This window comes from Rhipicephalus sanguineus, chromosome 6, assembly GCF_013339695.2.
Source record: "Rhipicephalus sanguineus isolate Rsan-2018 chromosome 6, BIME_Rsan_1.4, whole genome shotgun sequence".
Taxonomy (NCBI): domain Eukaryota; kingdom Metazoa; phylum Arthropoda; class Arachnida; order Ixodida; family Ixodidae; genus Rhipicephalus; species Rhipicephalus sanguineus.
In genome coordinates, this window is record NC_051181.1 from 86,464,390 (window position 1) to 86,491,315 (window position 26,926).

Sequence of the window (26,926 nt, forward strand, 5' to 3'; positions counted from 1 at the left end):
CCGAGAAAGTGGCAGTGTCACGGAAAGCTGAGTGCAGCAGAATACAGTTTTCGCAAATATTATACGCTTCAGCGACAATGCGTCCATCGACCATGGTACCGCTGGAGGAGGGACGTCAAGACCCCGGCATAGACGTCGGCACCTCGACGGTGCCTGCCGATGAAGTTGGTCATGTGCCGTTCATGCCTTCACCAACGCCGTCGCGGTGCCCGTCCGAAGTGTTCGCGCCCATCTCGGTTGACGCCTGCGTTGGCACTGCCATTATCGGCTGCGCAAACGTGGGCACGGCTATTGGAAGTGCCAGCCCTGGCGAACGGACGATGAACGGCTCAACTGACCTCGACGGCGATCCAGGTGTTCGTGCCCTTTATCCTGGCCGGCTTCGGCTCCACCTTAGCTGGCATCCTGCTCGACGTGGTCAAGGTAGGAGTGGCTGCCGTGCAAGAACAATTTACTGAGGCGCTTACAATTGATGGCCCTTAAGCCATTTTGAGTTTAAAGCATAGATTGGAGAGCGGTTTCTAGTACACTTAAGAGAAATTGTTGCTGGGCTAGTTGGTTCATAACGCTACACTTCACAGCGCAAGTCCGGTACGGGACATAGAAGAATACACACACAGGACAAGCGCTAACACACAACTATTTTTATCGTCAAAAGAAACTTTCCCTCATATATACAATGTACAGACGGTATGCGCAAACACACTACCTAGGAGGACCACAGAAAATAAATAAATGTATTGCCACAATGCAGATTAGAACATCAAATCTAAAAAGCCGTACTAGCAAGCATCAAGAGTTTGTAAGAAAGCGGTAACTTCTTGTGAATTTCTGGCCATGTATGGGTCATGAAACACAAAAGTGTTTTAACGGAAACTGGCTGAGCTGCTGTAACCTGGTAAAGGAAAAAACACATTGGGCAGCTATGCACTATTTGTGCGAAGACTCAGAAAACAGTGGAGCTGGTGGCCTTCCCTTCCTCCTCACTCTCTCTTCTCTTTCCCACCCCTTGCTATACTAACTATACATGGCTATGGTTTACTTTACCGCCTCCTCTCCTTCTTAGCCTCACCCTCACCCTCACTTTCCTTTCCCACCATCTTGCTACACTACACTACACAATGTTATGCTGCGCTTTACTCTCACCCCTCCTACTTTCCCTCCTCCTCACGATCGCATTATTCCTCCTCCTCCTCTTATCTCTTTTCCTCCCCTTGCTATCCTATACCATACATGACTATGGTACGCCTCTCTCTCCTCTCCTTCTTAACCACCACCTTACTCTGTTTCCTTTCCCACCCTCTTGCTACACTTTCCTACCCCCTTGCTATTCCATACTTTACATGGGTATGCCACGCTTACCCTCTCCCCTCCTTATTTCCCTCCTCCTTACCCTCACATCTCTTATCCTTGCCCTCACTAGTTTTGAGCAATGTTAGCCTTTTTTTAGGCCTGTTCTTTCAACTTGATTTTGCGCGAGGTTGTACGACACACATTGCAAAAGACATAGACGCCGACATTCCGGGCCCCTAAACAGGTACGCTGTTACAACCTTAGGCTACCTTAATGTTCCACTTAGGGGTCATTATTGCCGCTAAACCCTATCGTTTGGTGAATCTTTTGTTCCCTTCGGTAAGTGTCATCTTAATGCCACTTGCCCACAAAAAACAGGCTGCTCTTTCAAAGAAATCATTCAATCGATTTAGGCGCACTCGACGACTTGAGCTTGCGCTTCCCTCTGTATGGCCTCGGCAATCAACTCCGGCAGCACGCCGTCGCAGTGCCGCAGCGGGTCGCAGAGGTCACGTGGAAAGAAGCGTGTGGTTGAGATCCTCTCCACTAAGTGCCGCAACGATCCCGGCTAATCAGAAGAAACCAGCCTGCTCTTTCAATGAACTCATTTCATTAATTCTAAACTGCAGAGCACAAATTAGGCCCGGCACAGTGAAGAACACATAGAGCACAGGACAAGCGCCGATTCGTAACTACCTTTATTTTCAAAAAACGGCATGCCCGCGCGGAACACGCAGCACTGTCACATGGAAAGCTAGAGGAGCGACCTTTCAAAAGCCCGTTGTAAACACTCTTGGGGCGACTAGTACACGTACATTTGCCAGATACACATTACGCCATAAATCATCACTGTTTTGCAAAGCAGGGAAGAACCAACTATGCCGTTTTTCGTCATTGCAAACTGCAGAGAAGGGAGATACACGCTACACATCTGTAAGCATCATGGGCACTTTGTTGCAGCTGTGGCAGATGACGATGAATTATGGGTAAACCCTGTGTAATGGGTGGGAAGCTTTAAACCCCCCACTCGTTACGCAATACGCACTGTGTGACGACTGGTTGTCGTTTTACTCTTCTACCACGCTATAGCCCCATATTACGCCTGTGTGGGGTATTTTTGCGGTTGAAGTTCAAGCACCGGTGTGGCACTTTGGTGGAAGACCCGACTGCCACGCGGTGGGCCTGGGTTCAAATCCCGCTGTGTCGTTGACATTGTTTTCTCATTGTGCGCGATAGCGGTTACGGACACCGGCGGCGGCGGCGGTGACGCGGACAAGTACGCCACTAAAGTAAGCTGTTGTACTCTCATAATCACTATCGCTGTACAACTCTCCTCATATACAGATTATATTGCCAGCATGCGCAAGCGCGCTGCTGATCATAAGCCCAAAGAAGGCGTATCTCGAGAATAGAGATTAGAACATCAAATATAAAAAGTTCATTTCTTTGTTGCGCCACAGCACAGAAATATCTCTGACACCATCACATCATTTCTTTCTGATATGGTACGCTTCCATATCTTTTTGGCCATTGAATTCGCACTCGTGCCCAAAATTCGAATATTATGCGAATGGCTGACTAGTGTTGCGCAACAGAGAGAATTAGCTTTTGGACTTGATATTCCAATGCGCATTCTGGCGATGTGTTGTCTTCGGGGTTATAATGGGCAGTGCGCTTGCGCATGATGGCGGTACAATGTTTTCAGGTAGTAAAGCGTGTTAGCGCTTGTGCTTTGCTGTGTGTGTTTCTACGTCCCGTATCTATTTTGCGCTCTGCTGTTTACCATTTAGATACAAACTAGCCCAGGAACGTGATGTGACGACGTGATCATGTGACGTTACGTTATGTGACGTTATAATGGCGTCATCGTGACGTAATTATGGCGTCACAAATTTTGGCGATCTCTGACGTCACGATGACTTCACAGGGTGATGTCATCGCGTGGTGATATTTCGCATCACTCGTGTCGACGCCCCCCACGGTCAATTTTAGCCTTTGATGAGGCATCTAAGGCTTTCGCCTTAATATCTTTCACCGCACCTGGAGCACACAGCAACTGGAGAAGGCACTATCAAATGATTTACTTGCCTTTTCAGCAGGGTGTACTGGACGGAAATGGAACCTACAGTTGGTGTAAAACGCTCCGCGTTACAGCGCATGCAAAACCTTCTAATTGAACCGCGCCTTCATTCAAACAATGCGGAAAGTATACCTCTACTTGAATTTCCCACTCTGGCTCAGCACACAAGGAAGGTGCGCTTGAGAAAAATAATTTCATTGGCGTCTTATAACCTATACGAGAGACATCAGTATTGCAGCATTCGGATAGGGCTAAATTTTATTCTTTAAAAGACAAAGCATCGCAACTTCATGACCGCAAGCGTTTCGCATAAGTACTGGTCATATGCATGTCATTGGTAACTATTTCTGCAAATATTTCTGCACGGGAATAATTGCAAGGGAACGCAGCTTTAGCCACATACCCTGAGTGGTTACTTACGTTATACCAAGCTTTCCAAATTTTTCATATCTTGTAGGCTCACCCATAGCGCGCCTTTTAAGTCTTCACTCCAGGTTGAGTGTTAATGGTACAGATTTTAAACGCATGTATCGCGTTCTGTCAGTATTATTTGTGCACAATAATTGCAGTAGACCTCGTACATGATGAATGGTTCGGGTTGCTATTTATCACTTCAGTAAAATGCAGCTAAGTTGCGGCCTCCTTGAGCGCAACCAACGACCGGTTATGCTTTAAACTCTAAATGTATTTGCTCTTGAAATCTTAGTTTGAGAAAATCTCTACACGAACGCAGAGCGAGAAGCAAAATGCATTTTTTTTTAAATTTAGCTGTCTTTTTTTGATGGCCGCGTAGTCTGAATAAACTTTCTCATGTCACAGTTACTAAGTAGTCAAAAGCAATCACTGTCGACACTTAGGCGTACTTAGAAGGACACCTTGTTTTGAGTAGTGATCGAATTTAGGCCGTCTTTATATATGTGTAAACGGGAGTGCAGTCAGCCTGAACTGATAATGAATTGTTTGCATCGTTTAAATGAAAATACCCGTGCAAAAATACAAACACTTTTGTTTACTACATGGTACGGCAGCAATCTGAATTATTTAGGGGAAACGATTACCGCATACGGTCACGCGTCTCGGCTGAATTGGCAGTAAAGCGTAGTTTACCTTCCTTTACCGGCAACGAAAAATACGTAGATTTTGGTTAGAACACTAAGTGAATCAGCAACTGGTAACTTAAGTTCTAATTCTCTCGAGCCAAATACATGTGGAGCTGGATATTAGGCAGCGCCTACTTAAAATATACATTCAGCGGACTTGTCCTAGAACTCCTAGCAACAGAAAACTTCAACCAGTTCTCATGCTGGGCGTCTTCACAGAAAACAAGGTGAATCCCTCGCAGAAGGAACTTCACGATACACTTTTTGAGTTGACTCCCTGGAAGATAGGAGGGAAGAATGAGAGAGTGAGAAATACTCGCACTGTTCGGAGACAATATCTACTGGTACGATGCGTTACTGGTGTGGTGAGCCACCGCATATGGTCTTGCAACAACGTACTCTTCGGTCCTGCTATGCATGTTCTCATCTCGACTGTGCAGGACTGGCCGGTGTACGTCACAGTGCACCAAATATTCGTGCTCATTCCACCCTTGCTGGGACTCAACGGGAACCTGGAGCAGACCCTGGTCGCGAGGCTTAGCACCCAGGTGCGTGTTTGCTTTCTCTCTCCCTCTCTCTCTCTCTATCTCTCTAGCGCACATCCTGACTAAATAATTTACGTCTGCCCTTGCCTATTGCGATTGCCACAATTTCCGTTTGTTATGTGTGCCTGCCGAACTGGTCCTTCGGCTGTGGCCTTGTGTTACTCGGTTAAATTAATGTGTCAGTATCGATCTCGTTCTCACCGTAAAGCGTTAAGCCTAGTACGGTTCTACAGGGTCTCTTATAGCCTGAACTATTTTGGTGCTTTAAACCTCACAAAGCAACAGACTGTGTTGCTAACTTAAGCGCACGTCTATACATCAAAAAAAAAAGTCTAAATCGTTCTGGTGGCGTTTGTTGCAGTGTCTCTCATTCACCCCAATACGCGCAGTTTCGCGAGGTGAAATTCTTGTCCATATGCGCATTACATGCGGTACTATTAGGATACATTGCGCAACTATCAGATAATATGAAGAAACAGGTCCTTAAGTAGTTATACAGAAACTAAGTAAATAATCTAAGTGAGGCACGGCGCAGTAAATCTTTGAATCAGTGTGGCTTGAAAGAGCAACGTAGTTCACGATAATTAGGTGCGGCCGTTAGAGCAGTAAAAGCAGTAGTACTTTAGAGTGCCGTTGTAGATTATCGGCACAAACGAAACATAGCGTATTTGAACGTCTTTCAGTTTTTGTGCGAATGTCGTAGCTTAGCACAAAATTGGTGACCATTGACACACGCGGGAGAAGTACTAAGAAAAAAATTAGCTTAGCGTCCACTGAAGGCGCAATGCTAAAGAGACAGCAGAGCTCGTCGGCACCTAGGTTGTCCAGGCTGTTGCTTTTTTGCCAATTTTTGCAAATTTTCTCTTTCTTGCTTCCTCTATTTGTTTCTTTTGCTCTCTTGTCTTCGCATTTTTGTGTGTCTTTTTGTCTCTGCTAATTTATATTTCTTTTTTCTCTCTCTCTAGCTATTTCTCTCTCTTTCTCGGTATTTATATCTTTCTCTCTTTATTCCCTTCCATCTTCCCTCTGCTCTCTCTCTCTCTCTCTGTATTTCTCGCGTCCCCTTTCTTTCTATCTCTTTCTCTCGCCCCCTGTTCTCTTCACCTCCCTATCGAAAAACCTCATATGACACGTACGCCTCGTATCCAATACTCTCGTATGAACGCATATGAATCATATGTGTTCTCGTATGATCGTACGAGATTACTGGGTATGTGTCATACGCGTCATATGAGGTTTTTCGATAGGGAAGCTTCTGTGATTATCTGTCTTTCACTCCGTCTTTCACTTTCTGCATTCCGTCCTCTCTACTTCTCCTTCTGTTTCTATGCTATACTTTACTCTCTCCCTTCATCCTCTCCCACCTCCTCACCCTCACTTCACTTTCGCACCTCCTTGTTAAACTTACTATACGAGGGCTATGCTATGCACGGTTCGCGTGCTTAAATAGCCGAGTGGTTAGCACGCCCGTCTTCTGATCGTGGCTACGCGGGTTCGAACCTCGCCTCGCGAAGAAATTCTTTGCCCTGAAATTTTTCTTTTTCTACCTTTATTTATATTTCTCTCTCTCTCTCTCTCCTTCTTTCTCTCTCTTTCTGTACTCGTTGTCTCGCCCATCAGAGTTATTACATACTGCGCCGGAGAAATAGCCGCGCGTGTTTTGGGAGCGAAGCAGAAGATGAAAAAGGTCGAGCATGAAGAGAGCGTGTGCCGGTACACGATCGTGCGGCTGTTAGGTTTCCGTAATCATTTATTCCATAAAATTTATTTCCACGCTAAAGAGAAACGCTGAAGCAGCTTCAACGGAGCTTCAAGTCACGCAGTCTGTGTATTTGTCTTTGTGCCCATGTAGAATGCGGCTATCTGGTTCAGTTCTCAACGTCAACACGCACGCACACACAGAAGCGCAAGTTTAGTCGCGCATCATTTTTTTTGGCAGGCAATAACGTTGTCTTCAAGGCATATACTATTCAACAACACGAATTAGATTGTGGAATTCACATCTCTATTGAGAGACTACCCGCCTTATAACATCCAAAGTGAAGAGCGTACAGATATACTTATTTATTCAAGAGAATGACAACACCACTTCTTTCGAGGATTTCTGAAGTCAAGAAGGGAGCACACCATCAGATATGTACAGTATACATGTTTTCCATAATTCCACGGTGCAAATTCTATTTTGTTTTTATGATAAGTACAAAGCGTGTCCGGAAAATAGTGTGATTTTATCCGCTTATCATATCGGTTTCGTCGCGATCAAGCCAGTTCAAATAGGTTGGGCGACAGCTTTTCTGTGATGTTTAGCGTTAGTCCGTCCTAAGCTCAGGAAGCGTTAGAACTGCTCTTTGCCTAAACCTCCTCATATTCTTCATTTACGATGCGCTGTGGAGTCGACATTCTCTCTATGCTACGCAATCGAATTCTTTGCCAAGCTTGCCAATTGTCTGCTGGGCACCTTCCGAATGGTATAGCAAGCCTACGTGGCAATGTTATATTTACAGTGCAGAATCCGGAGCAGCACAGCTATCAACCAACGAAAGTGAATATACGTGTCTTGTGTTTCTGTTTTTAACATCTTCCGTCGAATACGTGTGCGCATGGTAGCAGAGACTCTTAGCATTCCGAACATCACTGCGCACAAGCTTCGTCTGCGGCGCTGTAAGCGTTCGATATATTGAAAAAAATTTTCCCAGCATGGATTTCAAACCACGCTGGCAAAGAGACGAAGCTGCGGTGTCATTGATCCTATAGACCTATGTTACATTACCTTGAACGACTGAGCAGTGCACAATAATAAACGATAGACTGCAAGACAATTTAATGCACAGTACTAAAACATCATTTACTTGAAACGATCTTGATAACCAGCTTTTTGATGTCAACTCCTGTGTCTTGGTAGGCGGACTTCTTTTCTATCTATATTGCTGCTCTCTATCTGCTTCGCAAGAGCAGCAACTCCGAACTTTGATCAAATGGGCGCTGTCGCGAACACTGCTACGCACGCTATCTCGACAGAACATCAGTAGACGGCTCGTATACGTGCTGTGCTCTCGCCCCTTGCTTCGCGCTGAGATGACAGAAAGTACGAATACCGCTTTGATCCCTGGAGCGGCCATATTCCCTTACACCAGCACTGTGCACGGTTACAGGAGATCGGGTCCAAAAGAGTTGGCTGCTAGCCTTACTTCGTATAACATTTCAATTTGCTGCTACCGCATTCACTGCTCCACCCTTACGGCGAAACTGATTTTTTTAACAAGGAGCTGTTTATGCTAGGTGTTGTGCCGGCCGTCCTTTCAGAAAACTCGGTGGGTGTGCTCCACAGAAAGCGCTAATGTGCCGAGCAGCTCCTAGCATAGCATAGCCTTGTATATAGTATAGTATAGCAAGGTGGAGGGAAAGGGAAGTGAGGGTAAGGAGGAGTGATGTGAGGATGAGGAGGAAGGAAAGGAGCAAGAGAGAGGGTAAAGCATGAGATAGTCTTGTATAGTTTAGCAAAGAGCATAGCGTAGCCATGCATAACATAGTACAGTAAGAGGAGGGAAAGGGAACTGAGGGTAAGGAGGACTGATATAAGGTGAGGCGGAAGGAAACGGGAAGGAATCGAGGAAGTGAGAAAGGGGGCATGTGCTAAGCAGCTGCTAGAATACCATTGCTATGCATAGTACTATAAAGTAAAGAGAAAGGAAGTGATGGTGAGAAGTGATGCGAGGGTAAAGAGGAAGGAAAGGAGGCGGCGAGACGGTAAAGCATGGTATAGCCTACTATACTATAGTTCAGAAAATGGCACAGTATAGCCATGAATATCATGAGCAGCTTTTCTGTGGAAAGGGTCATCCGAACGCAGAAGCATACGCCTTTCTGGAAGCACGGTTTCTCTCCACGTCAGCGAGTTCCTGTCCAAGCACATCTTGGTAACGCTGCTCCAGCTTCCTTGGAGTGTTGTTCAGATTCAGCCGGACTGTTTCATATCTCTGGGTGTCAAGACAGGCCTGAAACGAGTCTGTTTTATGACCATCGAGGCCAAAAGTTTGTCGGAAATATTGTATGAAGCTATGTGTTCGGGGTGGTGACAAACTGTGTGATAAGCGTCTCTGGAACTTGGTACACTTCCAAATGGCGCAACAACTCATACGAAGCCACGCGCTTCGAGTATTGTGGGTCATTCGTTCAGCACAGTACTACCAAGTACACAAAAAGGAAATGTCATAGAGAATACCTTTTATTTCTCTCGCAGGCAAATTTGGGCAACCTGAACAGGGTTCGCGAGCAACTGCCCATGATATTTGCCAACGTCGCCCTCTTGCAGGTAATGCCCCTGTTTTTGCTCATTTAATTTCTTCGACACTATTCGAATGCTTCTTTATAAGTTGTAAGGTTAATAACTATTGCGTGAATAAATATGTGCTGGTGAATAAAATCACGACATCAAGCGAATAAATCAAGAAATAAACTGATCTAATAAAAACGTTTTACCATAGGGTGCTTTTATATGTTCAACTTCGCTTTCACTGGAAACCATTAATAATAAATGCGAAGCATTTCTTAGCTAACGTTTGGCACTTTGAGCGCTTCTATCTACGTATTGTCTCTCTATCTAGCCGCCTACGTCTGGGTTCTCTCGTGATCGCCTCCTTAACTTGGTGTAGACCAAAATTGGCATGTGCCACACGTGTCTTGAGGAAGGGGTTTGACGACGTACGCGACCGGATTCTCACGTTATTCATGTCCTGACTCGACAGTCATATTCGTAAAATGCTCTTACCCTCCCTCCCATGCCAATTTTGGTCTACACCAAGTTAAGGAGGTGATCATGGGAGCACCCAGACGTAGGCGGATAGATAGATAGATAGATAGATAGATAGATAGATAGATAGATAGATAGATAGATAGATAGATAGATAGATAGATAGATAGATAGATAGATAGATAGATAGATAGATAGATAGATAGATAGATAGATAGATAGATAGATAGATAGATAGATAGATAGATAGATAGATAGATAGATAGATAGATAGAAACGCTAAAAGTGCCAAATGTTCGCGAAGAAACGCTTCGCATTTAAAAGTAGGGTTAACTTAATCACGTATTTTTTAAATGCGAAGCATTTCTTATGGAACCTCCGGCACTTTCACTGTTTATATCTATCTATCTCTACAGCCGCCTACGTCTGGGCGCTCCCCTGGTCTTCTCCGTAACTTATAATATAACGAAATTGGCATCCCAGGGGATCAGTGTATGGGGAACACGATTCGCCTGTCACGACACGACTAACTCTAAAGCGCCTACGTCATGAAATCCTTTCCCTCGGTCACGTGTAGCACATACCCGCATGCCACAGTTCATGTTATGCAGGTATGTGCCACAGGTGATTCACAGTCTCAATCAACACATTAACGGCGAACATACACATTGAAACGCAAACCAAGTGAGAGAGCTGAAGAAAGAACACCGCTGGAAGACGCTCGACTGCCATCCACTCGTCCACGTGGTCCGCCAGTATGACGCAGTGTTCTTTTCATTCCATATGAGGCTGGGCGATGGCCTCATGCTGACCGGAGATGACGTCAGATTAATTGAGAGCGCTTCTTTGACACTCGAAGAAGCCGCAGCTAAGTGCCATGATGGCTCACGGCTACACTACGGCAATGCGGACGTCGACCGCTCTAACGCACGTGCTCTCGACGCTGCGGACAACGTGTTATGTTATCCAGCATGCGATAACATAACTGGCTATATGAACGAGCAGGTACACAGGGATGCCCTGACTAAGGTGGCCAACATGAACACAAGCGACCTGGGTAGAGCATCGGCAAGCAGTACATGATCACGGCCAACATCGACATAAGCGACGGCCTCCTTAGTGGAAACATGGACGCCTCATGGTACATCGAGCGTGAGGAACACGGCAACCTCTTGCGACTGTGGCTTGAATTTCCAACGTCCGCGGTAGTCGTTGTCGTCCCTGCCAAGACGAAGCACATCACTACCACACGCTCTCAATAAAATTGAAATGAGTGCCCGTGGGACTGCGAACCACCCCAACCACGACATACGCCAGAAAAATATCTCGTGTAAGAGGGCACAGTTTCTCATTGAGCATGCAAACGACATAACTATATATAAGTCACAAAGTGCTACATACGCCTAGTTAGTCTTCGGATACGATAAGCGCCATCGACTGAAGTTGGTCTACGTAGCACTTTCCAGAACTACCTGCCTCGACGGCCTATAACTCACCAAAGCAAAATGTGACTTCATGTTCCGACATATCACCGGCTCTATCGACACAGTTTGTCGACGACATGACTCGGCTATCAAACAGCCCTCTAGACATTGTCTTGAACCGGGCTGCCACTTTCATTCGGTGCCGCGACCACAACAATCACCTCACGCTCGCCGCTCTCAAGGAACAGTCTGTGCACGCGCATGTGCACGAACTCGAAAATGACGCTCTGCTCCCAGAAAGTGGCGTGTTAGCACTTTGTGAAACCTGTAGCGATGAGACGTCTGCGTCGTCCACAGCGAGCGGCTTCATTGAGTTGCGGCGGCGTGGGCACATATAAGAACACGGCAATGCGCAAATTCAACATAGGCCGCATCCCACTTCGCCGACCGCCAGACACCGAACACACGCAGACAAGCAGCTTAATCAGCGAGGTCTGCGTTGCGCACATCAATCACAATAACAAAGACATTGCGCTCGCCGTCATCTACGTGAGAACTGTCAAGAACCCCTTCCACATATACACACGGGTTCGCGAAATGTGCTTTTGTTGTCCATCATAACGGTCAAGTATAAGCACTACATATCGGCTTACCGCGCCTGGTGGTGTTAATACCTATCTTGCTCTTGGCATCGTTGCGCAACTGTAAACAACTGGTGATATAACGCATGTACGGCTCTTCATATATGTGTGCGTATACCATTTGCACGTATCTTTAGCATCATTTTGTAACGTTTCGCTCATTGTACAAAAATTACGCCACAGTCACCTTCCCCCCGCATGCTCCACATAACATCGATTCCCACGCTACGTGAGATCTGCCGAATTTTTCTTCTTTCCACCTTTACGCTTAATGTCAGCATGATGTCGGCTTGCACGCTTATTCTAAAGCCTAAACATTAAACAGTGGTCAAAGAGAGTGCTGTAAGGTTATCAATCATGATACAGCTATTCGACTTTGTAACTTGCTCGAGTTTATTTTGTTGATGACTTAACGTGCCTGAGATTTACACCATGTGGAACATACACCAAGGAACTGATTCTTACATAACAGCAGTAACTGGAATTGAATGCGTTTGGTACGGTTTGGGCTAGAAATTGACGTCACCACTCATCGCCTCCTAACGTGCAGAGGTCCAGAAATTCATTCTTCAATTGACTCACTCAGACTCACTCAAGCTCAGTTCGGGCCGTGAGTCCGAGTCCTAGTGAGTCCCGGTGAGTAATACTTTCGCCAGTTCGAGTCCCAGTTAGTGCGGTTGAGAAATAAATTTAGGGAGTCTAAGTCTTAGCTAGCCCGTCTGAGGGAAATTTTTGTGAGTCTGACTCCGAGTGAGCCCTAACGCCAAACGTTTTTCTTGGGGGAAGTCTGAGTGCGCTTCACTTTTCTTTTGCGGCCTATGCTTACCTGCGCAGTGCCAGTCGACAGTGGCGACATTCTTGGCATGCACACTCGCCGTCCTGAAGGGTCTGGCGATCGACGGTCTCTGGGACCCTTCCCACATCGCTGTCCTCTACGGTGGAGCGCTGGCCGCTGTCAACACTGCCAGTCTCTTTCTCAGTTGAGTATTTAGTTTACGCGCCCTCACTTCCCGTATCATTCCATGGGGCAGTTGGTGACATCAAGGAAAAAAGGCAACACAATGACACATGTGATATTAAACAATATTCGCGTCACATTTGGAAATGTACAATGAAATGTGAACAGAGGGAACAAAACTAGACTTGAGCACGTTATGTTAAGCAATATTAGCCAAAAATTATAAGTACAATAGATCTTGAAAAGCGAGAAATTGCAGGCATCAAGCCATGTGAAAAAAAAATATTTGGAAGAGAGACATGTGATGCAGTACATAGACGCTGCGGCGGTTTATTTCCTTGCTCGTAGAAATGCATACAGGGTCTATTTAATTCGCAAAAATAAAACTAAGATGCATGGCAACAGCTGAAATAAAAGGACAGAAAAACCGTTTTAAAGTTCACTTGGACAACCAGTGTTTAGTACGCTAGATTGATATTACAAACAGTTTAGGCAGTGGCGAATGAAGCGGTTTCTTTATTATAGGCTATATGGGCGCTTTGTCGCTGTAGTCAATGTCACACTTCCTGAGCTTAACGTGTAACGTGTGAACAGTCAATGCACTTCCAGCAGCGTGTGAATTCTATCGCTTTATTATTTGTATATGTTTCAGAGATGTGTACATCAGCTTTATTTTTTTGTTTCCCCATGTGGTTAGTACACACACACACACACACATATATATATATATATATATATATATATATATATATATATATATATATATATATATATATATATATATCACAGCGTTTCATTTTCTCATAAGAAGCGCTTGTTCGCGATTCGTTCGCCCGACAGGTCTCCCAGCACATGTGAAACGGGCGGAATTTTATAACATTGAAGTATTCTTCTTCAGTTGCTCTGACCTTTGTAACACAAATATAACTTACAAATATTCAGCTTTGAAAACGTGACACTTCAAATCGTCGAAAGACCCGAAATAAAACCAGGTTGAGGTTATGTAGTCAAACGTGTTATAAGAAATTAAGCTTCGGACAGCTTTTAGGCACAATCAAAGACGCAACATAAAGATCCCCTTCACTGATTGTCAGTGCGCGGATATGCGCACATTAGTGAACTTGATTACCTAGGACATATGGCCAGAAAGGGCTCATGTTAAGCCACCTTTTTTTTGCAAATCAAATACTCGCAAACATTCACCAATAGGCTATTCTGCGAAACGTGGCAATCGGACGTTTGAGTCTCTGAAAGAGACTCAAACGTAATGCCTGTTTTTTTTTTTTTTTTTTAACGTAGGCTTCGTGATGTCCACCGTAGTGGTGATATCCACCAAGTGCGAAAAAAACCCGGACAACATCGCACCGGCTATTGCGGCATCCTTCGGCGATTTGACCACGCTGTTCCTGCTCTCTGGTTACTCGTCTTTCCTGCTATACAATCCGTGTACGTGTTTGCCACCACTTTATTAGTATTTATTTTTAAATGCGAAGCATTTCTTAGCGAACTTCTGCGACTTTGACCGTATCTATCTATCTATCTATCTATCTATCTATCTATCTATCTATCTATCTATCTATCTATCTATCTATCTATCTATCTATCTATCTATCTATCTATCTATCTATCTATCTATCTATCTATCTATCTATCTATCTATCTATCTATCTATCTATCTATCTATCTATCTATCTATCTATCTATCTATCTATCTATCTATCTATCTATCTATCTATCTATCTATCTATCTATCTATCTATCTATCTATCTATCTATCTATCTATCTATCTATCTATCTATCTATCTATCTATCTATCTATCTATCTATCTATCTATCTATCTATCTATCTATCTATCTATCTATCTATCTATCTATCTATCTATCTATCTAGCTAGCTAGCTAGCCGCCTACGACTTCGTGCTCTCCTGGTCGCTTTTTTAGTTTAAGAAAGCGGCGTCGCTAGTGAGACGTTTCAAATATCCGATCGACCGCGGAGTTGATGGACGGCTGGGATCTTTCATACGCACAGTTGGAATGTTGAAGGCTGTGTCAGAACGGGACATGCATTCTTGATGAAGCTCGAGCGCTTTAAAATATTGGATCCCGTGTTGACGCCAGCATTTTCAGCATTTTGACGGCGTGACTGCAACACACATCTGCTGCTGTGTGTTCTTGTGCACATGACGTCACGTGTGTTCAGTATGTATTCGCACTTAGCAAGACTGCCGATGTGCTTAAAGTCTTCCCACCAATCATCGGACTACCTTGGTATAAAAATGTTTGTTCTCGGTGGTTCAGCATGTCCATAATACCCCGATATTGTTCGTGGCGGCGCACTATGCGATATTGCACATATGGTTCAGGCACAGATGCGGCCGCTGATATCGGGCGTTTCTTGCGCTCCAAACATGACCTTTGTGCGGAATGGGTCGCTTGACGTGGATCGTTGGTTTAACAACGCCAGAAATAGTGGGCAGGAAATTGGTAGGGGCAACGGCGGCACTTCTTCACTACAAGCTGTGTGTATCGGCTATGTATAACTTCTACAGGATTTCATATGAATAGTGATAATTCATGTACATAAAATACAGGACACTCAATATATGCTTTACGACTACGCGCAGACCTGGCGCCGCTGGTGGTCTTGTTGTGCTTGCTTCCGCTGCCAATGTGGATAGTTCTGGCCCGGCGCAACAGCGTGTCTCGAGAGGTGCTGCGTGTCGGATGGCTTCCCATTGTTGTCGCACTGACGGTCTCCAGGTAGGCGAGGAGAGAACACACCAATGGTGTTTTTTTTCTTTTAAATATCGAAAGCACTTGCAATATTCCGTCAGGAAGTGACTGTGGCATTTGAACTTTTTGTTAAAAATTCAGGCGAAATTCTTTGTAAATTAGATGCTGCTCTAATTTTCCTACCATCAGCATTTACGTTATCGCCTTTCATATTCTGTCGTAAAAAGGAAAAGGGAATTACAAGTTTCCGTTGGCGTTTTAAGTTATTCGTGCAGGTTCCAAGTTTTATTAACTGACAGTTCTGCAAAACTATTCGTACGAATGTTCCAAAAAGCAACTTCGTCGCTTGCTATTTTTAATGCCTATCATTATATGCAGCTTCGGTGGGTACATCCTGGACTACGCGGTCATCGCCTATCCGCCAATCGCTCTGCACCTGTCTGCCGTAAATGGTGAGCTATGTCTTGTAACACTGACATCAGCTTATTTTAACGCGATAGCGTTAAACAGCTCGTTGCGCAAAAATTCTGATGTCGGCGCCGGCGTCACTGGTTGTGAGGGAAACGTCGGTGGTGTTGTCCATGATCTAAAAATGGAGATACACGTGAATAAATAAATACAAATCGTCAGTTCGAGTGGTAATCGAACCTAGGCCTTCTGCGCGGAAATCAGGTGTTCTAACACAGAGCCACGATAATGCATGACACTGCTCCGAAAAAAAATACCATACGGATGTCATGTAGTCCGAGGAGTCTCCTTAAATGCATGCACTGTGGCGTTGCAGAAGCGTAGAATCGCGCAAGGCGTCATAACTTGTGAATTCCGCATCACGTGGGTGGTTAAAGGCCCACCCATTACAAAGAGCTCAGGCATAATTGATCATCGTCAGCTACAGCAGCTACGAAAGTGCGCGTGTTGCATTACGGACGCGTAGTGGGTACCTCGCCAAGTACAAAAAAAAGGAAAAATAATAGCGTAGTGGGCACTTAACTAATATCTGGGCTTTTACGTGCCAAAACCGGGATATGATTATTAGGCAGGCCATAGTGGAGGGCTTCGGAAATTTCGACCGTCTGGTGTTCTTTAACGTACACTTACATCGCACAATACGCGGGCATCTACCATTTCGTCTCCACCGAAATGCAACCACCGCGGCCGGGATCGAACCCGCGACCTGGGCACATCGCAAGGCAGTAAGCAATGTTACGCGCACAGGCGTTGCTTTCCTTCCGGAACGGTTGAGGTGTCCACCCAGAAGCGAAACCAAGGTTTCAGTTGAGAATGCGATGCGAAAGGGCCCAATTTTGCTATCTCGCTCTACTCTTGAAGCCGCAGTACAAGCGCCCTCCAAGTTTTTTTTTTAACACGTAAGTGTTTCATTCTGGGGTGCACCACGGCTCCACTGACGTATTTCCGTCACGAATATGACGTTGTAAAATATACAATACCAGATGGCAAAGAAAAAACTTAGAAGAAAAAGTTCCGTCGCCGGGATTCGACCCTACGACCCCTCGCTCCGCAGCGCGAACCGACTCGGCCACATACGGCACGTTGTTAGCATACTAACGGCGAGCTATTTATATATATCATTTACCGTTGGCGGTACTCGGGGATCGGTGGCACTTCCGCGTGTTTTTGTTATCACTAGCGAGATGGTGCGAAGGGCTCGCTTTAAAGATCGTCGCCCAGCGCATTGCGATGCGTGCGCCCGCCACAGTGTGCGGTCACTCGTGCGCGCGCTGATCTCGTGACGGGGGGTGGTTTGTACGTCATGCGCTCTCATCGCAAGTTTGAGTTGAAGTTACAGAGAGCACGAAGATCACTTCGCTCACTGCAGCGGCCGCTTTTTCGAAAGGAGCGCGCTGCTCACACAGAAATGAGTTACAACTGTAACAGTTCGCACTGATCCTGTCGATGCTCTTCCCGTGCATCCTTTCTGCTCGAGCAGGGCGTTGCGAGTTTCGAGCTGCTGGCCGTTCTTCGCGTGATATTACAAGTTTGTTGCTCTAGCATTATTCCTTCGCCCTTGTGCCGAAACAGTGCACAACAAACGCTCAACCATGTCTGTGAAGGCACGTTGCACTCTCGTGTGATACCGATTCCTGTGACAGGAGGATCAGCTATGTTTTTTTTTTAATCAGGAATTGAAAATCTTCCTTTTGTGCGTGAGTACGTAAGCTTATTTCATTTGTAATCGATCATAAATAGTAATCGACAGCTATCGTCCCTCTGTAGAGTCACTATGCCTGGTATTTTAACTTGTATAGAGACCGCTAAATACTTCGTTTCCTTCAGCCACTGAACCAATTGTCATATTGCAGCGCCCTCTCCCCCCGCCCCTCTCCCTACCCCTTCTCGTTGGTCGACTCGGAAAGAAAACAAGCTTCCGCAATAGATGCAAAACTTAAAATGAAGCGATGACGTGCTTCTCAGAGTGGCCTGCCATTTCTTCCCCGGCTTTCCAGGGGTAAGCATGGGAAGTAAACAGTTCTTTGTATCCAGCATTACGGGTCCTTGGTAGTCATTATCGTGAAACAACATGTCTAGCCACAACCCCCCTTCAGATGACTAGTGGGGGGGAGGGAGGGAGTGCCCTCCTTGCTCCCACCCCCATCATCCCGTTCGCACGCCTATGACACTACACGAAATAAACTACGGGCGATTATCTGGTTCAGCTGAAGTATGGCATGTTGTTGGGCTAGTTGGTTCATAGATTCAACAGACACCTTAGAAACAATAGAACACGCACACAGACGAAGCACAGTGTGTTTGTGTGTGTCTTTTTTCTGTGTGTGTTTTCTGTGTGTGTGTTTTCTGTGTTTCTAACGTGGTGTCTTCTTCGCGCAGTTTAAGCCTGTCTCTGGTTCACGCGTTTCGTGGTTTCTTATTGCAGCGCTGGGCGGCAACCTGGCGGCCGTGTTTAGCTGCAGCTTGTCCAGCTACCTGAACCGGCTGACGCCGTTAGGAGACATACCATTCGGGGAACGCCTCTGCGTGGGCCCCTTGCAGATGTATACCAGGGTGGGGAGATGGCCAACGTGGCCTACGTGCTCGTCGGCGTCGTGGTGCCCGGCCAGACGCTGTTCGCCGTGCTCTCCAGGATTCTGCGCTTCGGAAAGGTCTCCATGACCATCACGTTCTTCGCAGCCTACATTGGCGCATCTCTCGCGCAGGTGCGTCCCGTCGTATATTACTGCATAGTTAAGAAAGAAGAGCAAATTGAAGGGATGGATTTTTTTTAAACACAGGAGGTAAAACAAGAGCGTTCCAAACTCGCTGTCATGGCTAAGAGCGGCACTGTCGAGCACTCCCAGGTATAAATGCATAGATATACCCGATAAAGTGGACGGGAGGACGATAGCCGCCGTAGCTCTAATGGTAAAACATCGAATGCATCATACGAAGGTTGCTAGATCGATCCCTGCCGGCGGCAAGTTTTCATTTCGTCCACTTTAATTTGATCACGTTTCTCTCATAATTACTACAAATAACTTTCCTTGCATTTTCCTTGGCTTGATTGTTTGTTGGTTCGCATTAAAATTACTGCGTAGTTGTAGTACGTACTTAAAACCGCCGAACTTAGATCATGGCCATTACACACTCTTATCTAGAGTGCAGCTGCAAGTGTCGACCAGATTAGAAAACTTTCGGAATTGCTTTTTCAGTTACTATTATTCTGCTTTTGAAATGAGAACATACAATGAAACAGTCTTGGCTTCCTCATTCGCACCGTGCAAAAAGTCTTGAGTCCGTATTCACTAAAATGTCTTACGCTAAAAGTTTTCGTAAAGGAATATTTCAGGCAATCAGGATGCGGGGCGTATCATTAGCGTTGCCGGCTCACCAATGCGAAAACGCACTAACGAAAGAGAAATTTTATGAATTTGGCGCCTAGTTTCTTAAAATGCAGTTAAAGTGCATTTTTATACGGCGAAACTATGATAAGACCATGAGGCGCTCCGTAGTTGGCGACACTGGAATGGTGTTCCTTACCCTACACCAAAACCTAAGTACACGAGTGTTGTTGCTATCGCTTCTTCGAGCTGAGCAACTCACCACTTTAGTCGCGAACATACCGGGTCGGGTGTTTAAATTCCATGTCCGTTAAAGTATTTATTTATTTGTTTATTACTTTACACCTACTGCTATGTGAGGTTTCAGACACTGCAGGACTTGTGAGAAAGAACATGAAAAAGAAAACATCGAAACACAGAATCAGACGCCTGTTTTAAACACTATGCATGGGAAAGTCATCGCAAAGAACCATAAAGTTTATTACAAGTGACAACTGGGAACGAAAAACAATACATACCAATAGAATAGCGGAATGGTACAATGATGGGACGATCAGGCACGTATACAATGACTTGTTAAAGCAATAGGGCCAGCTATACAAACGGATCTATGCGCAATAATATGTACCATAGTAACGCATAGTAACACGGTAACACGTTTGTCGTGGGATCGAGTGCACTATTACAGAGACTATAGGCTACTGTTTTCGCGGGAATGTTATAGCTTGGGCCCTACAGGCCACAAAAGCGAGTACTAGGCACGCTGCCGCTCAAACTTGCAAGGGTAGTTGTGGTTTATATGGTTCAACGTCGCAAACCGACTAGGGCTATATGAGAGACGCCGTAGTTCAGGGATCCGGATGATTTCGTCCCCCTGGAGTTCTTTAGCGTGCACTTTCATCGTGCAGTACACGGGCTTCTAGCATTCCACCTCCATCGAAATACGACCTCCACTGCCGGAGTTGAAACCGAGTATTTTCCGGTTTGCAGAGCACCGTAACCACTGCGCCACCGCGGCGAATAACTTGCAGCATAACTATTTACTGTAGCGAAATACTTGAAATTGAGGATTTGAACTTTTTTTGCGTGTGCCGGGAGGCATTTACGTGTTATTTCCTATATTGAAATTCCAACTTTGACGTCATCCTACGCACCTAGTGATTGATCATAAAAATGCGCTGATTCACTGCGTTCAAATAAGGCGCGGCGAGACTACGTTTCTTCAAAAAATTCAATTTTTTTATTTTGCAATCACCTGATGGAGAATTTCTTTTTCTTTTAGAAAATTTATCACACATGGGTACACGCGGTTTCCACAAAAAAATTTTGTTCTTTTTATTTTGACACGACGACAGGAAATGTGAGTGTACCTGTACATAAGCTCAGTGTTTTTTCTCGAAACAACATTTTTGGAGTTTGTGTACTTCTTCCTCGGGAACTATCGGGCATAAGCAAACAAGCCTCTCACACGTGTTAATTAGTGATATTTACATAACTGGAAATAAAACAGTAGCCTAGGTACAACTGTATTTAAAAAAAAAAGCTTTTCATAAGTGGTGATTGTCATTCATTGACAAACGTAAAAAAAAGCATCACAAATGCAGTTTTTCCTGTATGCCCACGATTTTAGTGCCACTTCTGTAAAGCGTTTGTAGCTGCCGTTCTACAAAATTGCTAACTTCTGCAGATATTTTAGAAAAACGCAAATATTTAGAAAAATCATTGAAAGAAAAATGAAAAACAAGATATACAATTTAAAAATAATTTTGAGCTCTAATGCAACCTCCGTCTACCCTTAAACATCCTTGCAAATTTTATAGCCATAGCTTTTATTACCTCTGCTGTACTGCCAAATTTTGAAACACACTTTCAAAGTTTCACACCACCTAAGGCGCTGTGAGGTCCATTGCACCTAACTCCACCCCTGTGATCATCATACCTCAGTTGTACAACAAAACGACCTTCATATAAGCAATGCTCAAGATAAGTACCCCCTTTAACGTACTTGAGCACTGCACAATGGCATGGAAATAGTGGAGGTATCTATAAGATTCCGATATCACAAGAAACAATAAAGTGGCGAAGGGGCTGATGTCGATGCGGTCAAAACAAAATGCAATTAGAATGTGTTTCGTTTCGCAATTAGTGTCGAAGAGAATGCGTGCTGATTTGCGGGATTTAATGTCTGCAGTTTTTTTTTAAATATGTGCATAATATTTGTGCCTTCCTAATGAAAATCAGAGTCTACACGCGAGTTCCTGTCAGTGTATGAAACAAGACGTGAACTTCACTTTGAATTGAGTCATTGCATTTTGATTCAGTAACATCAACCCTCTTCGCGAACTGAGCTTTTAAAGCATTGGTATGTATAAGTTCCATTTCCCTCAGCAAAGAATCATCGCACTACAAGCGTACAGACTTCCTCTGCAGCCGCATCGATGTACTGCTTGTCTATAACTCTAGCTGTAGTATATACTTCTTTCCATGGTTTCATTCATGCCGAGCGCGTATCGCAGCCTATTGATTCCATTCAGTTAATGAGGCGAATCAGTTAAGGCCATTGTAAACGAAACCGCTTGGAAAGCTGCATTCATGCTGCTCTTAAGTGGCACGAACAATGGTGGCCTGGAAAATGGCCGAGGCAGGTGACCCCCCGCCCCCCCCCCCCCCGAAAAAAATTTCTGCCTACGCCCCTGGCCCAGAGTACAAGCACGCAGCATATGCACCGAGAACTGCGGCTCCGACTATCCGCGCCTCATTGGCGCCCTCTAGACGAGGCACTTGCAAACGCGCTCTTAAGCGCGCCAAATATTAAAGAGTCGTGCCCGCTTTTTCATTTACGCTGATAGGGTTTTGTATAAGTATTGTTCATGCACACAATGATCATGGGACAGTGGGGGTTTAATTTTACATAATCAGTTCAGTACGCTCAGTATTAATAGGCTTGACTTCAGCTTTTCTCAGAGTAATGGGCACTATAATTATACAGGCGTCTTGGTAGTGCATTTGATGTTTTCAAGCATTCGCTAATGCTTTCTCTCGAAGAAGTGACGCTGAGATGCTGTAACTGCCTGTTGGTCATCGTTATACTGCATTCACAGCCATAAGCCTGCGCACGGAAGGGGGGGCGGGGTGCAGGGGTGTGACCCCCCCCCCCTCCTCTAGTCATCTAAAGGGGGGCGCCAATTCTGCCTCATGCCTTTACTCAGTCACACCTTTCGCGCAAGGTTAGGCATGTTTTTCGACCATAATGACTACCGAGGGCTCCTCACGTTGCGCTCAATGAACTGTTTACTTCTCACCGTTACCCCAGAAAGTCGAGGACCAATGACAGGCCTTTGTGAGAAGGACGTCCCCGCTTCATTTTCATTCTTGCATCCATTGTCGGGCTTGTTTTCGTTGAGAGTCGACTAACGGGGGAGGGTAGGGCATTGTGCTAAGACGTGACCTCCCCCCCCCCTCCCTCAATGGAGATCCCTGTGCACGCCTATGTCCAAGCGCACCATGGCAGTGGTAGCGACGCTGTCGTTCTGCTCGCCCTGGTCCCTTTAGTGAATGTTAGCTGCACAAAACAAGCACACGGGCGTGTAAAGCAAGAAGACGGGACAAGAGATCATTTCCAACCGACAATTTCATTGACAGGAATTCTAATAATAATAATAATAATAATAATAATAATAATAATAATAATAATAATAATAATAATAATAATAATAAGAAGAAGAAGAAGAAGAAGAAGAAGAAGAAGAAGAAGAAGAAGAAAAACCACGATATCATTGGGAGACGACGTGGAAGGCTCCTAGATATACGCACGCGCAGACATGTTACATGAAACACTTTACAAAAAAAAAAGAAAAACAAGGCAAACAAAGAATTTCTTCCAGTCACAGTCGCCCATTTCACATTCTGAGACAAAATGGCTGACTGGGCTAGTTAGTGATTCATTTTGCTTGCTTGAAATGCGAGCGCTTAACGTAGACAAGGAATTAATAACACACGGACAATCGCTTTTCTATTTCTATTATTTCTATTAAGTCGTTGTCTACGTTAAGCGCTCGCATATCAAGCAAGCAGAACACATTCTGAGGATCAGAATTCTATGTTCAATGGGCAACTGACAATTTACTCAACCAAGCACATTCTTTCCTAGCCGTCTGCAATGTCCCTGAATCCGTCATAATTATCGTCAGTTAATACGACTTAAGGGTCCCTTTCGGCGCGTTGCATAAAGGGAGAGCACAGACGGTAATTGTGGCGTAGTAATGCAAATCAAAAACCAATGCAAACGTAGAAGCGCTGATATGGCAGAACAGAGGTAAATCATGGCACAGCTATGAGAAAGACGCTATATTTGAAGAAAAGCTGCTCGCATTGTAACGCATTAAGAATTGAAGTTTTCTTTAGTGACGTAGAGATATTTGAAACAACGTGGTAGCGCCATGACTCTGTACACTTATCCTATAAAAATGTCGATGGAAAATGCGGTTCAGTGACTGGAGCATACTTAAGCATGTTTGGTAATTACAAGTTAATGTAATTAGTCAATATTACTTAGCTCAACCTTAAATAGCAAATAAAACTGGCGTTCTGATTCTGTCTACACTCGGTATCCATTACTAACTGTCAGGCGTGTGGCCAGAATTTTTTTACTAACTGCCAGGCGTGTGGCCAGAAATCTTTTTCTAGGGTAGAGGGGGTGGGGGAGGGGTGTTCAACACCCTTCATTTGCTCCCCTGGCTACGCCAGTGACCTCTACACCAGCCAGCCAGCCAGTCGACAATGGGTTTTAATTAATTTTAGCCAATTTTCGTATTAGCAGTGGTTAAGCCGAGCCGCAAGTATCTGGTCGATCTGCGTAGGTGCTGGTCTTGCTGTACCTAGCGCGCCTCATCGTGTACCGCCTCTGGAGCTGGGGCGTCGACCCGGACAACGCGGCCATCCCGTGCCTGACGGGCTGCGGTGACTTCCTGGGCACGGGATTTCTCACGATGGCCTACGCGTTACTCTACTACATGGGTGACAAGTCGTCCATTCGCGAAGAAGAGCTGCCCTCCCACGTACGCGTGACCACTCATCTCACTGCGCATGCGTCGACTTCTACGATAGGTTACAACGCCACCATGGCCTAGCGATGCCAAGGATTTTGTGCCAAGCAGTGTGGACCAGCTGCCGTTGGAACGTTCAACGCCCCTGGTGTGCTTTTATATGTGACCACAGGCCAACTTTCTTGTGTCTTACTGTTTGCTGTAATTTTATAACGTTTAGCCTATCTTCATTCCGTCAGTGGCATCTCGCAAATGAAGTACCGTTCTTGCCCATCATGTTTATGTGTTACTCTCTGCATTTAGTGGAGCTTTACATCGACAACGAAAGTAGTATATATTACCAAACAAGGCATCCTGGTGAGCATTGGGCGAATTAGATGTGTTATTCGTGCGAGATTTCGGATATCAAAATTCCTTACTGACATTTTTTTTTTCATTTTTACGTGCGATGGTGCAATCTGTGAGCACTATCCACTGATGGATGTAAATCTTTATATGACTTCTTGAGATGCATACCATTTGTGGAAAGCTACAATTGTCGAGGACGATAGCAACAGTATCAAAGGTATGACGAAAAGTTGTTTTTTTATGAATTCGTGGTGCATAAGACAATGTCATTAAATATCACAGCTTCATAAAGCACTGCCCCGATATCAGTTCAAGTTACTGAGGGAAACATCAAGGACTCAGAAAGGGTGAGCTCCATCAGGAAAAGCAATTTCTACGTACCAGTTAACCGTTATCTGGATGAACGAGAATTGTATGTTTCACTGCTTTCTAAAATATTTCAGTCGTAGCTAATTTATGTGAATTGGTACTCACCGCACGACGCCACTACCTATATAAATAAAGATCAAGCATAAAAAAATCACACACTCAGTGAACGAGGTGATTACCGCGTAAAACATCTCTACCTTTTTAATTTCACTGTAGTTATCATGGAACCAATATATTTTTGTGTCGCTGTGGTGATGTAACGCTGTGGACTTATGAATTAACGAAAAGCTAGCTGTATATTTCAGGGAGCGCACGATTGCCCAATAAATACAATTATGTGAAAACCTACTCGATGGTGGCTGTGCATATTGCTAAAGTTTTACGTAATAGCGATAAAAAGCCTGTGGCGCATAAATTTCGCAATGGATGCAAATAACGAAAATCATGGGTCAGAGCCGGACTCACAGCTACGTATTTTAGGTGTCTGTGAGGTGTTCTACTATAGAGCCACGCCACTGCTTGCAGCTGTTTTGGAAAAACAAACACCTTCAGTCACGTTAACATGCAAGCAAGGTTTGCGCAACGTCGAAATCAACGTTAGTGCGCGTAATATTGGCCGTATGAAACTTTCCGAGAATGCATGCCTATGGCAAGTAGAGTTGCGAAGCGCCACTACGCCGAAATTCAACCTTTTGCGAATTTTCTAAGTACCCGCTACGTGTCCGTAAGGCAATACCCGCAACTAGGCAGCTACACGCATCCTTTGATGTTGCTTCCGCTGCTGAAGATGATGATGATGATGATTAATATTAATCATGCCTGAGCACGTTATAATGGGTAGGCCAGTACATTAGTTCCTTCAGGCGTGCATTATGGTGTGCTGTCTGTAAATGTGTCAAATTCGCACAAAATCACTTTAGGGCACTCAGTACTGCATTCCAAGAAAGAAAATATGTTGTATGGGGGTTTCCTTAAAAAATCAACGTGTAATACATTTCTACAATTATTCTACAGGCACTTATCTTCCATTTTTGCATAAGGAGGATCAAATACTTGTCTAAATCCTTGGCGCAGTTTGTGTTGTGGTTGTATTCATTTTGAGCAAACAAAAGTAATACTTTTGACGTTGGTGCCGAAACGCGGAACGCAAAACGACCCGTAGACCATGGTAGTGCCTTCACTAAAGTGATCGGCTACAGTCATACGCCGCATATCTAAGTATATTAGTGGAGTTAGGCATGTTGCAGTGTACAAGCACACGTAAGAATGCCAGACTGGGCGTGTTGGTTCAGCATATTTTGAAGTTGAAGGCGCGGCGACGACAGCGCTCTGTGTGTGTGTGTGTGTGTGTGTGTGTGTGTGTGTGTGTGTGTGTGTGTGTGTGTGTGTGTGTGTGTGTGTGTGTGTGTGTGTGTGTGTGTGTGTGTGTGTGTGTGTGTGTGTGTGTGTGTGTGTGTGTGTGTGGTGTGTGTGTGTGTGTGTGTGTGTGTGTGTGTGTGTGTGTGTGTGTGTGTGTGTGTGTGTGTGTGTGTGTGTGTGTGTGTGTGTGTGTGTGTGTGTGTGTGTGTGTGTGTGTGTGTGTGTCCTACTCACCCTTTTTTTCCGTTGTCGTCGTCACGCCTTAGACTTGAACAAAAGCACAAGTAGCGATATTGAGCAAACAAAATTAGCGCAGAGCTTGAAACGTCGTCCAATGTAGGGCACAGCAGAGTGAGTGTGTGAAAAAGACTATTTGTTTATCCGGCGGACGACTATCCTAGCCCCGCGAGGGGAGGGTCATTGCGATCCGGCCGCACACGCATCTGGCACGTTTAAGCTCCTCTAGTTAACCATCTGTACACAGAA

The 26,926-nt window shown here is 45.0% G+C and overlaps 1 protein-coding gene across 1 annotated transcript; it reads left to right on the plus strand.

Annotated features, from left to right (window-relative positions):
* Positions 1-92: 92 nt before the first annotated feature.
* LOC119397396 (solute carrier family 41 member 1-like) lies at positions 93-25,398 on the plus strand. The gene is given in 11 exon segments (XM_049416551.1): positions 93-278; positions 331-423; positions 4,914-5,021; positions 9,259-9,330; positions 12,668-12,812; positions 14,091-14,237; positions 15,417-15,552; positions 15,904-15,977; positions 18,419-18,546; positions 18,549-18,698; positions 24,179-25,398. Coding segments are annotated over 11 exon segments (1,509 nt in total). The 3' UTR covers positions 24,449-25,398.
* Positions 25,399-26,926: the final 1,528 nt, after the last annotated feature.